General features: G+C 42.8%; 1 protein-coding gene across 3 annotated transcripts in view; it reads left to right on the top strand.

Moving 5' to 3' along the window:
* lft (Limb expression 1 family member lowfat) overlaps window positions 1-23,260 on the top strand; it is a 137,299-nt gene that overhangs the window by 98,501 nt on the left and 15,538 nt on the right. For all 3 annotated transcript variants that reach the window (XM_072297319.1, XM_072297323.1, XM_072297324.1), the window contains exons 2-3: window positions 7,353-7,516; window positions 19,953-20,093. In XM_072297319.1, the coding sequence (XP_072153420.1) occupies window positions 7,353-7,516; window positions 19,953-20,093 (305 nt within the window). The remainder of the gene's footprint in view (window positions 1-7,352; window positions 7,517-19,952; window positions 20,094-23,260) is intronic.

Raw genomic sequence — 23,260 nt, 5'->3', positions numbered from 1 at the left:
ATCCTACGACCGGATAAGATCTAGATGCGGAACATTTTTTGATACAAATATTTTAACTCCGGTGTGGGCGGTGAAGTATCACGCGTAACTGAAGGCGTTTTTGACTCGTGACATCGTCGTTGCCCTTGCCTACAACAACGCGTTTTGCGTAACGGGCCAAATAAACCCGCATCTCCTGTCGTATTTTGAGAACTTAACGTAGGATCTGCCAAGATATGAACCATTTGCAAATCATGTCGACAGTTTCTATTCATGGTCATTTGTAAGCTGCTCGAAACTTTAACGGGATCGGTGACAAAAAAAAATGATCGGAAAATTCCTTAACACCTCCAGCCTTTTTATAGGAGCAGCGTATAGTCAGGAGACTATCTACAACCAAATGCTCATGATAAGCATGTTCCTATTAGGATTCTCGATGAAAACAACAACTAGCTCTCCTGCGGGGCAAGTTGCGAAAAGATCCAATTTGCTCTGAATTTCGATGGAAGAAGAAATTCATTTTTTTGCCTCCTTTCTGCAAGTTTCATGAAAGGACCCTCCCGAAAATTGGCCACTTCCATCCTCTCTTATCTTCGACGTATTTTTAGGATTGATAGAGGATAAGTTCTAGAGTCCACAAAACTGACGATTTTTGGTGACTCGCTGGTTGGTTCGAGGTGAGCACTTTGATAGGCGAGTTTTTGTAGTTAGAGTTGGACTGCTATAATCCAATTGCTCGACTCTTTGGTCATGAGTCATCGTCAGGCGAATCTGATCATTAATCTCCGAATGTAACTTTTATTCTGTAGGGATGATAGCACCGCGGGGTCTTCAACCTATAAACTGGAAAAAAACAAGGGGAGCGTGTCATTGAGCATGAATATTTCTCGTAATTGTCGAGACAAAATGTGGCAACGAAGTGGAACTGCTGAACAAGTCGCCACTGCCTATGTTTGAGACACAACTTGAATAGACTCGTGAGGGCGATACAATTCGAGGTGCGATATTTCTCCCGATATATCTTGGCCGGGAGCGGCCGCGCACGAGCAGAACATCGAACCCCGAAGTCGACCCGGATATCGAAGCGGAAAGTCTAGCGCTGAGCCTCCAGCCCCCGACCGATCACGCTACCGCTGAAAGATCCGCCGCAGAGCTTCCAGGTAGTAATTAGCAAACAATGCGAAAGTTTTGTTGGAAATAGCAAAAAAGCCGGAGCGGAATCTCCACCCTTCGATAGGTCGGAAGCGCGACTCATCGAGAGGCGCTGCGGTTGTTGAGGAAACTATCGATTCTCATTCGATAGAGTCGGAGCTGTCTGCCTAGGCAAACACAACCTTTGATGTTCCGCTCCTTTACCGACCGGGATCAGACTAGACCTAGGATGGACCTAGTTGACTGATGATGTATTACCGGTGACCACTGCCACCCCCGGCCCCTCCCGGCATCGTCGTCGTGCGCGGAAAGTCGTGACACTCGGTAGTTGCCGAACAAGGTCACCTTGCCCCTTACGACTCCGCCACCGGCTGGTGCCTTATTTCTACCCAGAAAGAGGAGCACGAGGAATAGGCAGCATGAAATCGTGCGAGAGAGAAGTTCACCGAGAGGATTCTCCATCACAACCCCGCAGTTCCCAGACCTGTCAGCTCCGTTACGTTTCCTTCCTCATCATGTCCTTTTTTTCGCGGTTCAGTCGAGTGGTAGGGTTGTGCGAATGCATTTTCCAAGAACCCAACTTCTTATGATTCTACCTACCCACAGATCGTGTGAGCATATCCTAAAATTTAGCAGAATTTGCCATTTGGACAAGACTTATGCGCGACTAGAGAACAAATGGATCGCATTTAGCAAAAAGGGACTAGCGCAATTATACAGTGCTTTCAAAATCGTGCAACTTCTCATTTTCTTTTAAAAATATTCATTTTATTTACAGTATTAAAATTTACACAATTATTTTCGCTGAAAATTAACCATTTTTTGGTAGGAAGCCAAAAATATTCGATACTCTCGGAGATTTTTTAGATAATTATGAGGAAGCAACATTTTTACAACACTGTGATCGCTGATCGCCCTAGTTCCTTTTTGCTAAATGCGATCCAAATATTGTTGAGTATATTTTTAAAAATACAGGTATCTTCCTCGTAGTGCAGAGGTTCTTTCTGAAGCCACGCTCAGATTGGCCTGATGATGACCGAACCTATAGAATTAAGCAAATAGTTTAGTGATCCCAGTGGCTTGCGGTTAAGGTAAGCAAAGCAAACGATGAACATATCTGCAAATTGATGGTTCCTGCTTCTAAAAAAAAGCCAGTTCACGCCCAGAAACCGTTTCCGGATTAATTATAGAATAGCCTTTTATTAAATTTTCCGGAATTTTTTGTGAGGTAAAGCGAAACGGATTCTGGTGTGAATTTTTAAAATTTCAAAACTCTTTTCGTTCATACAAAGGAACTGTGATGTAGTACTGCACTTTGAATGATGGTTCAAGTGGGAAGATAAAATCTTGCTGTCTAATTACAAACCACATTTCAGAACATTTTTTCGTTCTTCGATTTCTTACTGTACTTCTTCAAGATGCCCTGCTTAAAGTCTTTGGAAGTTTATATAAAAAAAAAAAAAAAAAAAAAAAAAAAATTGAAGCGCGAGGAAAAGTATAGTTACGTAAGAGTAATATGGACCAATTACCACATAATAACGGCAGAGGAACGCTGATCGACTGCTGAGTAGATACTAACTGGACGACACAGACATTCCTTTTTTGTCCTTTTTTCCACCACAATAATAACATCACATGAAAAGAACCTTTAAAAGTGAAGAAAAATTTTCCAAATACCTAATGAAGGTTGAATCCTCACATTTATGGAGCGGCGGACCATACTCTGCCTTTTCCTAAGGTTGCAATCTTAGAGAAGGTATGGAGGTGCAGCATGTGCTAAAATTTCGTGAGAGGAGCAGCGTGAATGCCCTACAACCGTCCCTACAGAGGGGCTAAATTTTCTACCGAGAACTATTGCCCCATAAATGGAGCCACTTCTCAAAGTTCACTAAGGGCTGTATTCACAGCCGTACCCTAAGTAGTATCCTTCCTCGAACCCTATATGGTCCACAGTGTGATGAGGAAGGTTTAAGGACGCTTTTAACGCAGCACCATACAGAGGACAATTTTAACGAAATTTAAGTAAAATTCAACAGATTAATCGAGTCTTGCAAAATATCACAATGATTTGTCACCGCGAAAAATACTTAGGGTAGAGAATAAATTTCATGTTTTGCAAATTTTAAGGAAGGTTTTTTAAACTTTATCAAAATCACAAAACCTTTTCTTTTGTACCATTTATTTTTTGCGGTTGGAAATCTTTACCATCCTTTGCGAGGACCTGTTTCCAAAGTTTAACAGTTAAATTTCACCCAAGTTTTTTTTAAAAGTGTCCTTTCTATGATGATGCGTTGAGGATGTCCTTAAGCCTCCATTCATCACAATTTAAACCATACGGGATCTCTCTAAGGGCATTATTTGTCAAGGGATCGACTTTGAAAACCGAATAGGATTCTAAACTAACGCTTCCGATGATAACACATTTGAACATGCTGTGTAGGTATAAGCTTTGTACCCGGCGTCGGTGCCCATGAGTATACTATCGTAGTGAAACGTTACATCGTATATCGTAGGTCGTGTGGCAGCCATGGATTATTGGACTCCACCCCCTACCGCTCTACCCCTTCCTTTCCTCCCGGCCGGTGCTGCCCGCTCTAGGCACGTCTACTAGAACTGCCTAGAATAAGGTATGAAGGAAAACCTACGCGGTTTTCATATAAATTTCAAAGTGGTGTCCGTCAGTTGTTTGACGATTTGCCGGGAGCGAGGGCACAACTATGCTCCTCGTTTTCTTTTGAGCACAGATTTAATATAATTTATTGGCAGAAACTCCGTGTATTTAATGGAATGTATTCATCTCTCGGTTTCATGCTGACATGATCTGTCGTTTACAGCAGCCGCGGTGTCGCCAGATTTACGTCTAAAGTTAAGAAATTAATTTTGAATGCTTATGAAAATAATTAAATCCATTTTTGGTAAACATGGGTAATAGTGATACGATACATTTGATTATTAGGTCGTGTCGGTTTGGGACATTTTTCGTTCTTTTTAATATTTTTCCGAGAAATTGCTTGGTGGGTACTCCCATGGACACAATTGCTCAGTGTTGCATAGTTAGTGTTGCAGTGTTGCAGGTTTGCCCGAAGAGAGACCTAACCTAAATGAATACGAACAATCTTGCAAACTGTTTTAAACCCTCCTCTTGGGATATTTTTATTGATTCAAAGCTTTTGTTTTTTGCAAAATGAAGAAAGAAAAAGGAAACAAACACTTGAAAACATATGAAATTGTACTATAGAAAAAGATACTTAATCGTTTGTTTACTTTGGGTAGTTCTTTCTTGGTTCTCTGCCTGTGCAAACCTGGTCGGTGGTGATTGGGAAAAACTGCCCGCAAACGCGGGCAACTCGAAAAAGCATGTTACAAACTAGGCAGATTACGCGCTTAAGGAGCGAATTTAAGACATTTTTTATGTTCCCGACAAATTTTTGAGCGAATTTATACCCTCAAAAACTGTTTATTCAGTCGGACGTTTCTCTTGCGTGGAACAAACCCATTACGCTGAGAAGATGTTTAAAATATTTCTGAAGACATTAAAATGTTTCAGAGACGTTTCTCAATAACAGGGCATGAACTAAAACTTGTCAAAAGCTACTTCCAATCACGTAAAAAAATGATTACGGTGACATTTACGCTTTTGAAAGGATTTAAAAGCATTTCATAATTATTTTGGAGCGTGAAAAGTCATTTATGATTTTAAAGTCTCATTTTACTAATTTTACAGACATTTATAAAAAGTTTTATAAAATCAGTATTGAAATAATAATAAATGTAATCATTACATTTTTTTATTATTCTAAAAATTTTCTTAAAAATTAGTGTTTTAAAGACATTTTTTTATACGTCGTAGTTTTTTATATATGTATTTGAAATCAAAATTAAAAGAAAACAATTTTTCACCATTTCACAGGGAGTTCTCAGTATTTAGAATGCCCAAATGTTACCTAAAATTACTGTACTTTTTTCAATTATTACTCAAATATTTGTTTCTCAACGATCAAAATGAAACACACTCAAAAGAGACTTGTTTTACGCAGTGTCATTTGGGTTGGGGAGTAGGCATTCGGTCATCGGTGTCGGTCCGTAGCAAAAATTAGGTGGCGTCTCCGAGGCTGTTTCCGCCATTCCTGATAGATTCGTTCCAGCCGAGGACTTGGGTGTTTTATTGACGGCGAGATTAAGACACTGACGAATAAAATGAAAGACTGATATCAGCGTGATCGAAGCGAGAGCGCGGCTCCTCATTAATTCCAAGTGAAGACTTTACGACTGACGGACGCCCAGCAGCCTCACTTCCAGCAGGCTCATCCTCACTTCTGAGGTCGTCGAATCTTTCGCTTGAAAGAAAGGCGGAAAAAGAGGAATGAATGGATTCAACTTTACACATATTCGCTCGATATTCATCCGGAGGCGAGAAGTCGACCGCGGTTCGAGGTTGTCGGATCTGTCGCCTTCTCTTTGTCGCTACTTTTCTAGTCCTTCGTTAAAGTCTCCGAGCGGTACGCTAGGGAACATTCATCCAGGGGACTACATTCTGCGATCACGAACTAATATTTTAGGCTCATTTTAGAAACAACTTAAGGGGTATTAATCTTTCTGAACAGGCAAATTCTCCTTCTTCTTGATTCAACTCTTCTTCCCCTCCTTCGTTCTCTCCTTGCTTTTCTTTTTATCCTCCGTTTTCCTCTTTTTCTTCCTTCCTCCACGTTGCCCTCCTTCTTCATCTGTGTCTTCTTCTATTTATTCTTCATCTTCCTCTTCATTCTCATGCTCATTTTCTTCTTCCTCTTTTCTCTATTTCTTCTTAATATTCTTCCCTCTCCCTTTTAAGCATAATGTGATCCATTGGAATATTATTATTAAGGGCACTGGTATTACGTAACGCACCAGGGGAGGGAGGGGGTCGAAGACACCGTTACATAATTTTGTTTTTCCGTGTTAGCGGATAGAGATCTCGTCACAAAAGCTTCACAAAAAGGGGCAGAAGGGCCGGGTCAAAAAAGCCGGAAAAGTGCGTTACGTAATTTAAGGATGGTCCTTATTCTGTTCAGTGTTCTCAGAAATGCAAACACTATGTAAGAATGATATTTTATATAAAACGGAACTTCATTTATCACAGTATGTCATTGAAATGTAAAGCAAAACGCTCTACATTTTATTGAACTCGTATTATCTGAACTTTTTCCTGTTTTTAGGGGAAAATAGTCTGTAGAGGAGATGTGTCTACTGAACGTTTCGTGATTCATTAAGGAGGGTCAAGAGTATGCACAACTTGAAAATTTAGAAGTTACGTTTGATCAAGTCGTGTAGCTCTTGGGAGTCTTGGGGCCCAAAAGGGCAGCCAACCTTTTATCGATTTATCGCAGCTCGAATTATCCAGTGGTGCTAATTTTCACAATTCTGACTACCCGACGTTACATAAATTATAAATGCACGTATAAAAATTTGATTTCGTATACATTTTCTCAATTTAAAAGTCTGAATCCTTAATGACGCTTGTTTACAATGCGCTGTCGGTCATATTGATTAATCTTTCAAATGCATAGGTTGGCAGCGGTGTTTTTCTAGCGATTTTCGTTTTCCACGTTCTTGCCCTTTTGGGCCCTAAGAGCTACACTAATCGAGTTGTTCATGCTCTCCGTATAAAGGTATACTATAGCCATCATGAGCAGCAAAAGCACAAGTCCTAGCTCGAAAACTTAAAGACACGGGACGCATCTGAAGATTATAACCTTCCTATGATCGAAAAATCAGGGAGCCGGTTTAGTAGCAGTGGCGTGGCGTGCTTTGCGATATATCGATTGTTATGCCATTTAAACCTATGGAATAGGATCGATAAACAGGGTGTTCGCAGCGAACACCCTAATAATCGATTCTTTACCATAGGTTTTAATGGCAGAACAATCGATACATCGCAATTCACGCCACACCACTGTTTAGTAGATCTCTTATAGATATAACTATGACAAATAATGTATCTCTGGATAATCATAGAACTTAATGATATCCAAGGCCAACAGTAAAATATGGAACCTCGGCCTTATGGAGAGTAAGATTGGCTGAGGTCATTAGCGTTAGGGCCCGGGGAAAGCAAGGCGGCTGCTGAGGCGGCATGACGGGTTGATGAGCGGTGGGAGGTAGGCGGAGGGCAGTAGGTGGGGGTCACGTCAAGCTGTCCAAAAGCGACCAATCAAACGATTTGCTTTCGTTTCTGATTGCAGTGAACGTGGTGGAAGCGTTGCAGGAGTTTTGGCAGATGAAGCAGGCTCGAGGAGCGGATTTGAGGAACGGTGCTCTAGTCATCTACGAATCAGTGCCGTCGGCCAGTCCGCCCTATGTCTGCTACGTCACCCTCCCCGGCGGATCTTGCTTCGGAAGCTTTCAGGTAACGCACACGACCTAGCCAACTAAAATTTATTGTTCTCTATCTGTATTTATTTAATGTCTTGGACTTTCGTGTTTATTTCTCCTCTTCCCACTATCTTCTTGTATTTATAGGAATAGTTCTTCCGGATTGAAGAAGTTTTTCCATGAATGCCGGTCCCTCCCCCCTCCCTATCCCCTAATTTTGGCCCAATATTTGAAGATTCTAATTATAGCTAAGTGTCTTCGATTTATGTACATAAAAGTCGCTCCTAAAACGCACTCTGGCGTTCTGCGACACCGAAACAGCACAAAAGCCTTCTTCCCAGAGGTTATCGGGCGACTGGCGCTAAAACATATCTTTGTCAACGCTTCGTCATTCCGTGAAGAGATGGCGGCAGGGTATTGACGAAGTGTACCCGATGCCGTAGCAAATTCCAGCCCCCTTAGATTATTGGAGGGAGGTGCCAGGGGAAAAGTTCTTATTTTTGCAAAAATTAAAAATCGATTTCTCCGGAATGATTTTGTTGTGGGGGGGATAAAATGATCCGTAACACGTAACTCAAAATGGTAGAGCTGCTATAATCTATGGTGATCGGTACAATCGGAAAGTACAGAGCGCTATAACTAGATACACTAGACTCGCTGCCTCGAAGGTACAACGCCGCGCCGCGGGACCCTCAGAGTATATATCTCGGTATCATCCGGAAGAACGATGACGTCCGAAGATGTCATTGCGATGACCAATGCTCCAAGGTAGATACTCTGAGGTCGCCGAAATGCACGCGCGAGCTTGCGCTCCGAAAGCGATGGCTTTCGGGCTGAAGGAGCTAGAAAGCATAATAGAATGCGGCCCTAGAAACGTAAGTGATATGGCCTCATTCTATTACAATTTGTAAGTATCAAGTATTGTAGTTTGCGCTGTGAAATATTAAAACATATGTTCTATAAATGGAAAATGTAATTGCCATTGCCGGCTCAGGTCGCGCGCGTAGGACCCAACTCGGACACACTCCCTTGGGAGACCCCATTTCATTCCGGACCCAACTCGGAATCACCCAAGGATAGAAGCTACAGAGGGAACGACTATTATGAATACGACCCTTACTGCTCTCTTTGGTAAGGCATCAGAGGTGCATGATCTATTCTAATGCTCTCAATGAGAATAAATCGATATTTATCGATTGCTCGAGATCAACTGTGACGTAATGACTAATGGCGACCATAGCCGCTCTGCGGTCGGCGCGGCGCGGCGGTCGGCCTATCCGCCTCCACCGGCGACCGGCGACCGGCGGAGAGGGCGGCTAGGACAGTCACCAATTACGTTCAAGACTGCTAATTTTCAACCGCGATGCGATCCCGACCGAAGATACCGAGCTACCAAGCACCGTCTTTACCGACATTCACCACTTACTGTTTGAATTTGATGCGGCCTTCCTGCTCGTCTGCCAGCCACTGCTCCTTCGACAAAAGAAAATCGCTCCGACTTAATTGGCTCCATGCTTACGGACGCTCGTCTCGGGACCTTGTTGCCGGACTCCGGAGTAGAAACCCAAAGCTAGAAAGGCTCGGATACCTCTCGTCTTATACGCAAACGAGCAGTGAGCGCTTCAACCCTTTTAAGGTCTGAATACACGATCAAATTCCGAACCAATTATGATCAAAGTAGACCAGTTGATGACTGATGGTCACCATACAAAAGTCCTCTTTGATAAAAATTGGACGGGTCGTCAAATTTTGATCCTAGTAGAGTGCCACTATTCATCATTTCTGCCGCACGAAACATTTCTGCTAAGCGTTCATTTTAAAATTAAGCAAAGTAATGATTTTGAGACTAATGACTCCCGACACTTTGATGGTAATTGGTTCGGGAATTTGATCGTGTATCGAGACCTTAAGGAAAACGAGGGAGCAGGTCGTGCGTCGCATCGGTTTTCATGGGTCTTTTTATGCTTCGTCCTTTATGCCCCCATGAATATTCAACATTTTGAGCTTTGGCTTGTTTCTTGTTCTTCTATCTTTAAATTTTAAATGTTGAACATAATAGAGACCAGATTTTTTTCTCTTTTTTTTCTTTTTCTTTTTTTATACAACGGGGATATTATGGTTGATTTTTGCGCAATTTTCATTTTTGAGTGCAAAAAGAACCGTGGTTTTTTCCCCTTAACCCACCAATTTCCTGTTTGATCAAGCTTTTCCTAGAACGCACCAGACAACGCATGATCCAAAGCAATCTGTTATACTTATCCTCTTCCACTGCGTATAGGATCAGTGGCGTGGCGTGAACAATCTATTATCGATATTTCCCCATTTGAAACTATGGTAAAGAATCGATTATTAAGTTGTTCGTTACGAACACCCTGTCTATCGATTCTTCCTCATATGTTTAAATAGCAGATCAATCGATAAATCGCAAAAACACGCCACGCCACCGCGTAGGATGTTTTCTAGCCACAAATTGAAGGCGGAATAGCAATACAGCTTCAGCTCCAAAGCCCCTTTGTGTTAGCCCGGCCTCGCGGAAAATATGGAGTGAGAGTATGGAGTAGGGTGGTCGAAATTATAGAGATTGGAAGTATGGGCGCGCAAAAATGTTCGCCCGGACGACATGACATGGCGCCGTGGGCAGTTGGGCGGGAGCTGGACGGCGGCGGCGGTTGCGGCGGCGGCGGCGTTCCCACAGTGCATTGCGTTACGCACGCGATGGGGGATGGGCGGACAGAGCGAGTCACGTCATGGAGGAACTCAGGAGGGGGGAGGATGAATAAGAAAAGCCCCGGCTTCTGGAAGGTCGGGCGCGGAGTGCGGCTGGTCGGGTCCGAATTTCTCACGAGTTCGATGTACCGCAACGAGAGGCTAGTTGCATGTAAAACGCCGCGTTTGTGGATTTAGAATAATAGACGGATTAACGCGTACGCGTAATTAGTGGCTCGCCGCGCGGAATCGCGGATCCGCCAGCACAATGCTGCCGCTGCCGTCCTAAGCGAGAACGCCGTATGAGCCTCCGACTCGGGCAAATCCGCGTTCCCCTCACGAAAGAACGTAATTACATCTCAATGTTGCCGAAGGAAGGGTATCGATAAGGGCCTTTTTTGGCCCCCTAAAGTAGAGTCCCTTTATACTGAGAGTCAAGACAATTCGGCTCATGGATGTCACAAACGGGAATAAAGATTACAGAAATTGAACGTTTTTCGTAATCTTTGATCGGCCCATTCTCAAATGCCTTTCTCCGTTCCTCCTCTCATTCCGTTTGTTCCTTGCCGAACCCGTAATTCCACGTCCTGCACGTCATCTAACTGAAACCAAACCAGGGTTAAAATATGTCCTAAAGCTTTCTTGATAACATATCAAAACCTCTTTTTAGTTAGACGATGTGCTCGGTGCAGGGTGTCTACAAGTTCGGAATTTTCGGAAAGTCCGGAAAGATTACTGATTTTGAAAGCGCGGTCCAGAAGTACTGAAAATGTGCGGAAATTTCACAAGAGGGTCCGGAATTTTTCATTTTTGTCGAAATTGGAGAGAAAAATGCAAATTTTTGACATTTTTTGAAAACGAAGGAAAATCAAGGAATTCCATGAGTAGCGTTATTGGCTCGGCAATTTAAGCTGGTGTCATTTGAGAGGTGGGGGCGGTATGAGAGATGGGAGGAGTGAGAGACCGAACGACTTTCGAGTGTTTTTTCTTTAATTTGAGTCTATTGTTGTAGAGATTTCAACCATAGTATAGCAGAAGTCGCGGTGTAAACAAAAGAAATAATACGTCAGCAGAGATTTTGCTTGACGGTCAGGAAAAATCGAGGATCTCGGAAATTTTGGAGTCAGAGAATTTGAATTTGAAGAAATTATGGAAAGCTGCAGTCATTGCTATTTTTAGAATTTGTTTCTGCAACTTCATCATCACATTTTATGATTGACAACGTAAATCACTTTCCACCGCGCACCGCGGTTTCGTCTGAAACAATGTCAATTTTACCGCATTGACTGATTCCTCACAACTCTCGATTGTCGCAGATAAGACGAGCATATCGTCGTGTTAACCGTATCAGTAAGTTTATTTAAATCAGATCTGTCAAATTTTCGATTTTGAAGGAAACTCAATTTTAAAAATCTTGGTGTATCTACTCATAGTCGGTTCCATACTCTACTCACAACGCTGGAGCATAAGTAATATTTTTAGAGCATGTTTATGCTAAAAACAACTGTGTGCCAAGGGTTTGCGTGTTACACATTTTCTTTCGACCATATTAATTTGCACATAGTTCTTTTTAGCATAAATACGCGGGTCTAACCTCTTGAATTTGCAGAAGTAATGAGATCACAGCGTCATGCCTTGTGATCGCACGCCTCGGTCTGTGGTCTCATTCTCGTGTGAAGTACTTCCGTAACTGGGTGATTCCTTGGTTGGTTAAACTTGAGATTCGCGTTTTGCTCCCACACGGCAATGCTCTCACGCTTGGGCGGTGCCGCCGGCGCCTGCGCCGCAAGCTCGATACGGAACAATGAGTTCGGATGAAATTCTTGTTAGGAGCTGGAATTTGCGAATCATCGGCGTTTGCAACAGGTACTTCTTCTGGAGTAGAACGTCTGAACTTTGTTGCCATTAATATCTTCATTCGAGACTAGAGACAATATATTTTCAACAATCTAAGCAATGTAAACGGGTGAAGCAGAAGCCGAGTGCGGATGTCAGCAGGTGACTGAAGAGCAACTCTTAGAGCGAGGGATAAGGCAATGCGAAGCGCCTTCAAGTTATCGTGTATGCAACACGGACATCCTAAGAACATGAACAGTTGCACCCTTGCCAGGCGTTATCAGTGTTATCACTCACACCGCGTCCCTTCTGTTGTGCTGCGCCGCAGACTAGCGGTACATGTACATATGAATTTGTATCAATGGTAGCATTGAGATAGGTAATGTCATTGTTACTGTCAAGGACAATATATTTTGTGTATAGATCTCGCAATAACAATCTAAGCAATGTATTCGGCTGACGCAAAAGTCAAGTACGGAGATCAACGCATACTCTTCGTCTAATGATGAATGTTGACGATATTTAACGTGAAGTACGGTGAGCACATTGAAAATTTCCAAAATGCAATGATGAAGTATAAGTCAGGGTTTTTGTTTCTTGGACACATCAATCAAAGCAGTCCCTCACATGAAAACCAAAGTACCTACTAGATTGCGATTCCAACCGAGCACTGAACTAATTTCTGGACGTTTAATGATCATTAAATCCTCTCTGCGGGCTGAATTTTTCTTAATGTTTCGCAAATCAGAGGAGGAGCAAAATTTTGTCGAACCAAACGCTGATCTTTTGCCAAATATAATAAAATTGTATTCAATAGCTAGGCTGACCTACGTTGATTTTGGTTTTTTCGCGAGCGGAAAGTTTTGAGTTCACTGATATTAACGGAAACGACGGACGTCAATTTGAACTTATGGTTGAATTTTGGAAGTTTCCGATCGGTTCCTCAACATGAAATTTTGATGAGGAATCATGCCCGGAAGAGGTTAAATTCTAACTCTGTCAGGCCCGCCACATCCCATCTCGGGCCCTGGTACCAGTTTTAAGGCCCGGGCCCCAAGCCCGAAGGGGGGGAGGGGGTCCGAGGGGCATCCCCCGAGAAATTTTTGAATTTATAAATCTATTCGGACGCATTTTGAAGCTTCCATGACGAATTTTTCCATCAATTTCTGCGGAATAATTACGCTTTTTTTCTACTTCCAGCACAAAATACTTGCGAATTGTTGCATTCAAAACATCTGGAAAATTTTTATTTTTTTTTGGGGGGGGGGCATATGATACTATTTTTAATTCTAAGGGGACCAGGCCCCCTGGCCTCCCCTTCATTTGTCTATGGCAAGGAAGTTAAGCCATAAGCCATTGAAGTCGAGGATGCCCAGACTGGAGACTCTCAGCATCTGACGACGGAAGAAAATGAAACGCAGTCACTAAAAATATCCTTCTGTACTGAAAATCTTGAAAATAGATAGAAATTTTGCAAGAAGTAGACTTCTTTGAAAATTTTAAGAAGAATCCTACAGTGCCCCAGCGTGTTTTTGAAAATTTATTCACCTTTTGCGAAATTTTTAGGGTAAATTTTTCACTTGTTCTTACGAAACAAGGGTTGCATGTGTAGTGGTTTTTCACGGGCAGCTCGGCCTCCTCCGGGGCCCGGGCCCCGGTACCAGGGACCCAGTATCCCCCCCCCCCCCTTGTGGCGGGCCTGAACTCTGCTTTATATTTTGGTTCATTTTCTCCATTTCATTTACGTTCAAACGTCACCGAAAAATCAGTTTCTATCTTCTGCAGACTGAATGACAATATAGTCTCAAAGAGTCTGGCATCGCCGCAAGAGAGGCGAGCGGGACGTGAGACGCCGCGCCGCGCCGCTGAAAAATGAAGATGACAGAGGATTGACCTTATTTTAGGCGACTGATGGCGAGTGGCAAGACGTCTAGTCGCACTGTTGTCCAGTCGTCATGGAAACCAAACTGGTTAAAATATTCATGTTTAAGAAAGAACCCTAGGACACGGGATCCATCTAAGATGATGTTCTCCAGCGTCGTATTTCAAACCAGAGGCGGATCCAGCAATTTGGCAACACCGAATTCCTCCATTTAAACCTATGCTAAGTAATCGATTTTTGTCGGAGCACCTGGCTCCTACAAGAATCGATACATTTCCATAGGTTTAAATGGAGGCAGTCCGGTGTTGCCAAATTGCTGGATCCGCCAATGTTTTAAACCAACCGCATTGGAGCTCTCTTACTTTTACGCGGGATTGAAGTACTTTGCATTCGTAAAATTTCGCGAGAAATACGATGGTGCAACTGTTTTACTCTGAAACAAACTCCTAAGCTCAAACAAAGATCTTAAAGTTGAGGCCTCAATGGAAGTGAGTGCCCACTTCTATATCCCGTCAAACTCTCCATGCAGATATAGAGCAAATACATCAACAGGGTTTCAGTATTTGTTCGGGTACACTAAAACTGCGTAGCAACCGTGCTAATTTGCTCTTTATCTGTGCTAGAAGAGTTTTGCTGCAGGGAGGTGAGCTCTCACTATAATGTTGGCGATCCTTTGTCATAACGGCTTCAGCTTTGAGAGCTTTTTTTAACTTTTGAGTTAGTCTCAAAGAAAACCTAGGGGCACCAATGTATTTTTCGCGAAATTCCACAGTAGTAGAAGTGCTTAGAATCGCAATCCCCCTGGTTCCATTATCACGAAGCGTCGGTCCAGCATTGCTGCGACAATATGAGCATTCATTTAAGGACACCCTGTACACTGGACAAGGCTAGACTTATTTGAATCCTCTTCAGGTTTGGTTCTCAAGTCTCCCGAGTAGACGTGCTTGGATCAAAAGGAACTATCTCCATTGGGACGTGGGCTCTGAGATCCATGAGGATGCACGCACGACAGGGTCTGAACCCGTGTCAAAACGGAGATAGTTCCTTTTGATACAGATACATCCCAGTGAGGCGGTTCGACGTGGATATTTGGCGCGTGCCGCAGCTGCTCGGGACGGGCGCTCGATGACGCAATAACGAAAACTGGCAAGTCATTCATCGTCCTCGATGTTGATTCAACAGCCCATTGTGACTAATCCTCCGTCCTTTCGGTGCTTTGTTTCATCTCTTTTGCATTATTGACCAGCTAATTTGTCCACTTTAAGCTTGCGTTGCGCTGGTACATGTAGAGTTTGTCTCACGGTCCCATATCAAGCGCTTTTATCAAACAACTTTACTCTCGCCTTATCGTTATACTATCTTAGTTTGGAGTCACTATCAGTTATTTTCGTTGCACGAATCATATTTCACGTGAAATTTTGAAGAGGGAACATATATTAGAATCCTTAAAAACGTACCTTGCCTAGTGATCCATTGGGTATTGGCTGGAGACTTTAACGAAAGAGTAGGAAAGTAGAACATACAGAAATAAAGTTGAACTGGACGCGCTGATCACCAGATCAACCTCTGACCGGCCTGTGAAAATTCACGCTACAGAGATACTGATCACTTATCTGTAAATCTCTGTCTGAGAGATGAAATTTGCAGAAGGTGGGATACTAAATTCATAAAAATAATAGATGAAACCCTGGCATATTAAACAAAGACCTACGGATCCTCCACGACATCGATCAATCGAATAGCGATAGTAAATTATTTCGTTACAAATTGTGTAAAGTACGCATTTTCATAGTCAAGGAAATAGGCACAACCAACGAAAGAGCCCGTCGGAAAATATACCAATTATCAGACTTTCAGAGTATCGCACAACTAGGTAAATCTAAAATTGTCCATCCGTAACCAGCCGTTCGACATCAAAGTGATATTTTCAAAAGTCCTCAGTCTAAAAGTAGGTACGGTTCATTCCAAAAACTCTCAACGTTGAGCTTTAGATTGAGCGCTTTTTAAATTCAAAATCTCAGCTAATCTCCCAACTAGTTCCGGTTACGATATTTAGCCGTCGGGAATGTTACTCGTCGATAAACTGATTTCTTCACCGTTGAGCTTTTTTAGCAACAGCGCCCTCTTCACTATCATATGAAGGGATTCAGTGGCGTATCGTGTTTTGCAATGGATCGATCTATATATCATTTTACCCTATGCAAATCTATCGATTATCAGGGGATTCTTGAATAATCGATTCTTTACCATAGCTTCGAAAGGGAAAATATCGATAGCCGATGATTCACGCTTCGCCACCGAAGGGATGTCGACGTCGCCAGACACCAGTAAGCGCGGTTCCCCAGCGCGAAGCAGTAATTAAATCTTGGGTTATAAGTTTTATTTTCTGCGCACACCTTGCACACTTCTTTCTTGTTCGTGGTGGCAGGAGAACATTGCACCGGGTAACTATATTCCCCTACCCCTACCCTCCCACCTTCCTCCCCCCATCCCGGACGTTGATAGACGCTGAAGGGACTTTCAACCCACGCGCAACGCGCGAGGCGCATGGCTTCGACTAACTAGTTTCCTTTGTGCAGAGCTGAAGCTCATTGCAACCGCATAGAGGAATACATGCATGGGTACCTGCGAACGTTCGTACGGACGAAGCGTGGAGTCATACCTGTAGAGGTGACCGGGGGGAGAGGATGGGGGGGGGATGGTGGGAATCGCAGTGCTAGAACCTATGGGTATCGGCAAAGTTGTTCCGTATTGCTAGAGGTGCAGGCTGTCTACGAAGTTCCGAAGTATCCGGACCTTTTCTTACCGCCCTTGAACTCATTTCTTACCTAGGACTAATTTAGTTAGGTCAGCCGGGACTTCAGTTAATTTTCAAAATCCTCAAGAAGCCGTCCTCAAAGATAAACAACCAATAATAAAAAAATATTGATAACAAAATTAAATTAATAGTGTGGTGGTTTCCTTACTGAATCGTACTTAAATCGCAAATCTCCGACGCGTGCTTCGGTAGCCTCATTTTTGCCAGAATTTACAATAAAGCGATGATCCAGAAAAAGGAGCGTATCTATATTCCAAGTGAAAATACAAATTTCGAGTGGAAATTTTGCGACTTTGGGATATAGCTGAATTCCTCCGTCTGGTACACAACGGATTTTCTCGCAAATTCGAAGGACCGCATTTCTAACACTAAGATAAAAAGTTACGGGCTATACAGACAAACCGTCCATTTCAGGCTCAGCGGCCGAAAGTTCCGGGTGCTGGAGCCGTAGCTTCGACTGCTCCAAGTGCTACGCTCAAAACTTTCGGCTTCTGAGCCCGGAACGCGGACGGTATGTTTATATAGTCCCTAATTACAGCTTCCACGGCTGGATTTTTTTCCAGTGAACTGGGTGCACTCTTGGATAAAACAAATTTTTAGGAGAAAATAGTTTGATTTTGGCCCGTGGAACAGTCCTCTCCGGTTTGACCCTGGAACATCGGATATCGTCTCTGCTCTTGAGCTCTTCGCTCTGGATGGCAACAGCGTTGGCGAGGCTCACACTCGAGCCTCTTTTCCGGCTCCGGTGAATTCGGTCAGTCGTAGCCCGTGGGCGCGAGGGCGGGGGTGGAGAAGGTGGAGTAGGGGGTTGGGGGAGTTGGAGGGGGGATGCAAGAGCGATATTTTCGCGTGAATTTATCGACGGAGCAACTCTGCAACTCAGGATCGTTTTGATTTATCGGCGTATTGAGTCGGCGAGGGCACAACGGGCACGCTGGGCAGTTGGGCATTGCTGGCCAATTGGCTCTTGGACGCGCGCCAGGTCAATATCCATATTATGAGAGATTGATGTAATTAACTCATTTTGAATTGTTACGCGCGCTCGCCCCAAAGCTCCAAGCTCCGCTCACCGCGCCGCCAAGTTCACCACAGCCCACTCTTTAAATGGGTCAGTAGACAAGCGATCAACTCCAGCATAGGAAAAATGTAAGATGAAGAACAAGGAGCATCATAGGCGGATCCAAGGGTGCCGAAGAGGGAGGAAGCCCCTCTCTTCGAAAACAATGAGGAGGAAAAAGGGAAAAACGAAAGTAGGAAGGGACGGAGAAAGAAGAAGGAGCGGAGAAGGACAGACAACGGAGAGAAGGAAAGACGCTTACATTTGGTAATTATTCAAGACGAAATTGACTCAAACTGCATCAAACATTCGAAAATTTTCTCGAGGAGGCCCCCGGACCCCCCCCCCTTCCATCCCATTCCTCGTTCGAGATGTCTGGATTCGCCTATGATGAGCATGTAAGCACATTGAGAAATAAACGTCACCTCATTTGAGATCTTTAAAGTCCAGGGAATTCATGGTCCAGAGAATAAAGTATTCATTTGGAGACGATCCGACAACGGTGGATGAGCGCGCGTCTCTGAGAGCCTGCGCGAAGCGGCTGCGCGTCGCGACGCGGGCCGAATCCCACCGTGCTACGTCGCGTCGGTCGCGTCGCACGGCGCGCAGACACGCAACGGCTCGCAAGTTCAAAGTGCAAAACACATTTCACCCCTTCCCCACCCCTTTTCTCCTTCCTGTTCCGAGCCTTACTAATTCCTTGTCCAGCAAACCTATTCGAACGGTGAGAAACTTCGACGATTCGGAACCCGGGAAATTTTCGAGTATCGTGACCGAGGGTCTCCGCGGAGAGGGAAGCCGGATACAATACAGGGTGATCAAAGGTGAAACCTCCACACTGCAGGAGTGTGATCTATGAGCCTAAATAAGAATTTCTTTCAATATTTGCCAATAGTGCTTTTAACGTGGGTTACGTGGACCTATTTGATACAGTGAATTCATGAATGACATTAGGAAAATCAAAATCGAAGTGAAAACTGGGGTTTCGGAGGTCCGTAGAATATCATTATCATACATACATATAAGTCGCTTTACAGCACTCCCTCGCGCTCTACGACTCCTAACCTCCACTGCTCTCTTTCAAACCACAAATCTTGGGGGATTGAGCACCTTAACATTTCCGCTTCAATCCCTTCCCTCCAACCTTTCATTGGGCGCCCTCTGCGTCTTCTCCCTGTAGAATATCATTATCATACGCCTAAAAATCAAGGTATTGGTCCTGAAGTGGCACATACAAATGACCATATTCTTCCTTTGTGTACAAGTAACTCTTATCGAGGGTAATTTCATTTCAATACTGATCGTTGAGGTTGAAATGGCTCACCATTCCAAAAGTCATAAAATTGATCTGCTAAACAACTTAAGGCGCTGAGTGCAAGGAGGGCACCTCTAGTTTATGTAAAAAACTAATGGGCAATTTTCCTGCGAATTTTTCATTTAGAACATTGTAAAATCGTAGAGAATATTCCGTCAAAGTCTTGACAAAATATCGATAGCCGAAGTGCGAATCCACGTACCTGCATTGCGGTGTTTCAAAATGTCCGCTCATATTTTATTTTTTCGAAGAGAGACCAAGTCAGTTTGAAATTTATGAAGAATATTCTCCTGACGTAGAAGAAAAAATCAAAGAAGTTTTCAAGGAATTATGTTGATTAGTTTTCCGGAGAAAAAATATAGTGTCAGGAAGTCTGCAACGTCAGATATGGAGATACGTGGTTTCACACCTCAGCCATCGGTATATCGACGGTGAAACTACCAAACCACGTATCTCGTTTGCGGTGTTTAAAAATCTACGCTCACATTTTATTTTTTTGAAGTAGACCAAATCAATATCATTCCTTGAAATTTTCACGGAATTTTCTCCGCACAAAGAGGAAAAATCACAGAAATTTTCAAGACTGGATGTTAAGTAGTTTTTCATTTAAAAAATAAAGTATGACAGGAAGTCTGCGACGTCGCAAACCGAGATACGTGGTTTGGTAGTTTCACCGTCGATATGCATTCGCTTTCCTTCGAATGTATGAAATGCTTACGGATATTCTGAGGCACTGCAACCGAGGAATGTCATTTTTGCACCTAGAGCTTCAATTTTGGTCGCTGTAGGGTACTTATGAATTTTTCTTGAACCTGAAACCCTTGTAATTTGCTTTGTTTTTGTTGTGTCCTTTCAGAACTGTCCCACGAAAGCTGAGGCCCGAAGAAGTGCTGCCAAAATAGCTCTAATGAACTCTGTTTTCAACGAGCACCCTTGTAGAAAAATTTCGGATGATTTCATAGAAAAGGCTGTGGCAGAAGCAAGGGCGTCTTTTAAGGTGAGTTCTCTATTTTATAGCTAATAGAACTATGCTGCTGAAAAATGTACATGAAAAGCTCATCGTCACTCCATACCTGCGAAAAGCCTGAGACGGGTCCAGACGTTTCACCGCAAATGATAATTTCAATGAGGGATCTCTTTATTAACTGGGTAGCTAATTTACAGGAATTTACCGGTGCAATAGACTGGGATTGTTTCAATGAACATACTTTTATCAAAATATAAGAAGGGACCTGTTATTCTATTATTTCTCGATCGTATCGTGTCGAACTCTTATTCTTTTCATTTCTCATCTTCTCATTTCCAGTGAGCATGCAATTGCACAATGATACCACTATTCGACCTCGTGAGAGCTTATGTTGCCTACACTAAATATTGAAGGAGAACTAATATAGCGATAAAGTTACCTCTCCCGGTTCGGTAAAAGCTATTTTTTCTAGCCGGTTCGAAGTGAGCGCGCCATTTGGCTACGCGGGAACTCGTGCTACACTAAAAATTGAAAGCAAATGAACATGGCGTTAAAATGGCCTTTTCAACTAAAAACTCTAATAACTAATAAAAAAATTTGAATAAACTTACGCAATTCTAACAAAAGTTCTTGTGTCTACTATTTCTTCGACAGAGACCGTCCGACTATTATCTAGAGAACGGTACCAAAGAAGTTTTTGTCTGTATTTTCTAGATTTAAAACCATGGCTAAAAGTAGATTTTTTTCTTCTTTTTTTTAACAAAGGCGCACTTGTAATTTGTTATAAGTACCTAGATTAGCGTGACCTTTTAGTCGATCATTGATTACGAAATAGTTGACCACTCTCTCCACTGTTATAGAAACAAGTTCACCCACCTCTATAAAATACGATATAAATCAGCTCTGCGCGCCTCCGCCTTGCGCCTCTCCAAATAGTGGACCAAGTCATCAGCTCATGCTTCCGTATTTAAGACAATAGGCCTAGCTGATCGTAAAAAACAAGGATAACTGAAATCATGTCAAAGGTTTGAAACAGAAACAATTTGTTTCAGTCTCGTGTCGCGCATACAGATGAATGGTCTTCCAATGACCATGGATGTCACGTTCTTCATAAATTGACGAAGCGGTACGGCGAAGTGAAAAAGGAATTAAGGATTTCTTCAGTTGAAACTGGCAAAATTGGTCCAGAATTCCCCGGAGCCGGTTTAGCTGGATTATTGCAGTGCAAGAGGACGGATAAAAGGCTCAGTTGTCAAGTCACGACTAAGTTGTTGATCTGTTGACATTTCCTTATCTCAGACTTGAAGCTAAAAATTTTGAAAACTCCGTGGGGGCCGTTTACAAAATACGTCACCCTGAAAATCGTATACCTTTCCTCCCTTCTCCCCACCTCCTCGTGATGCACTCATTATACATAACACAATTATGCATCTATCTAGTAAAATTAAGGTTGCGTAACCCCTTTCCTCCCCATCGCGAGACTGTTTGGTTATTTAGGTTAGTTTTTCCCTCTGTGCAAACTTGACAGTCTGCCCCTATACGAAACTCTCTAAGATTTCAGAATTTTTTATGTACTCAACGTGATTTTTGAACGATTTTACATGCAAGAGGTCAATTCACTCGGTTGTATCCCTCACGTGAAACAGGCCCATTTTCCTCACGAAAATTCCGTTTGTTTAATTTCCGTCCGACAACAATGCCGGGATGTATTTTTGCGGTCGACTCAGACATAGCGATCAGACTTAAGACTTATTTTCCCGTGTGACAGAGGCCGTTGTTGTACATCGCTGTGCGATGGTGGTCTAATTTGTGGGAAAGCTTATAAATTACATGAAGCAATCGGTGCATAGGGCGTCAGTTTGACAACGTTGTCATTGAACCCGCAACTACTTCGTTGCCTCCGTCCGGTCTTGGCATTGTTTACTTCCTTTACAGGTATTTAATCCTTTCTCATACATATACATGCACTCCGATATGAGATACGAGTACACACACCTCTCCGACCAGCTGAGATTACCACCATAGTTGTGCTTCTGCAACTTTTCTCCAAACTTGGATTTCTTGAGGTGGATCTTCAGCATTTTGGGGAGCGATTCTATAGTCGATCGATCAATCGATACTTTCTGAATGCAAGGACATTTCTTTAGAATCTCCGAGAACCTTATCACAATGTAGCACGTCAGGTGTTTTTGCATAAAATTTGACCCGGAAACATTTTGAAATTGCCTTAAAAGCACGTCCTGGGTAAATATTACAAATCGGAAGATAAATAGCGATTTGTGATACTCATTTAGGACGCACTTTTGGGGTTATTTTACAACGTTTCTCGAAAAAAATGTGTGTACATAAAACTGCATGACGAGCTACAGCGAGATGTTATGCTCCGGAGGAAAAAAATGTTGTAAAATCAAAATATTATCAGTTGATCGATCAATTATTTACTCGTTTCCCCAAAGGGTGGTACGCCATGAATGTGATGTGAGAACAAAGACCTTTGATTTTTTTGTCAAGAAATGATGGTATTTCACACGCATTCTGCCTGTTTACTGACTGCTGTAAAGCATTCACGCTTATGATTTTTTCCCCCGATTTTTACCGCGGGGGATTCGGTGACTTCAACGAAAGAGTAGAAAAAATAACCATTGAGAGCCGAGTTATTTTTGGTTATGGTGACAGCTGTTTCTAAAGATCCAAATCCTATATCCATGAGTTTTTATATCCATTTTTGGCACCTTGGTAAAGACATTGTTACCTGCTAAAAGTTATTGCTTTCAAATCCAATTTTTCTTCCACGAACAGCGGACCAAAAATGCATATTTTCGAATGAACCACTGAGCAGGGTACGCCATTAAGCGAAACGAAATAGGCGTTTCCTTATCAAAATCTACCGTGGAATACAATTGACGCACCATAACTTTTCAAATCTAGCTCTTTAATTTAGAAAATAGCTGTTTTTGTTCGATGGGAGTTCACACTGCCCGCTCCGAAAAAAAACAGAGTCTACTCCAGTCAAATCGAGCTCTAAACTGCTTCCGGAATGTTATAAGAGGGAATAATTTTCTTGTATCTTCTTCGGCGCAATAAGCCAGGCTGGAAATAAGTTACGGTGTAAGAGACAAAGAGGTGTGGGTGAGGAGAGGTGTGGTAAACAAATCGCATTCAGTTAATGGCGCATGCGATAGACACTAAACGAATTA

The sequence above is a fragment of the Bemisia tabaci genome, chromosome 1, assembly GCF_918797505.1.
Source record: "Bemisia tabaci chromosome 1, PGI_BMITA_v3".
NCBI classification, from domain to species: domain Eukaryota; kingdom Metazoa; phylum Arthropoda; class Insecta; order Hemiptera; family Aleyrodidae; genus Bemisia; species Bemisia tabaci.
The sequence above is the reverse complement of the archived record's forward strand: the minus strand, read 5'-3'. Positions and strand labels throughout refer to the sequence as shown.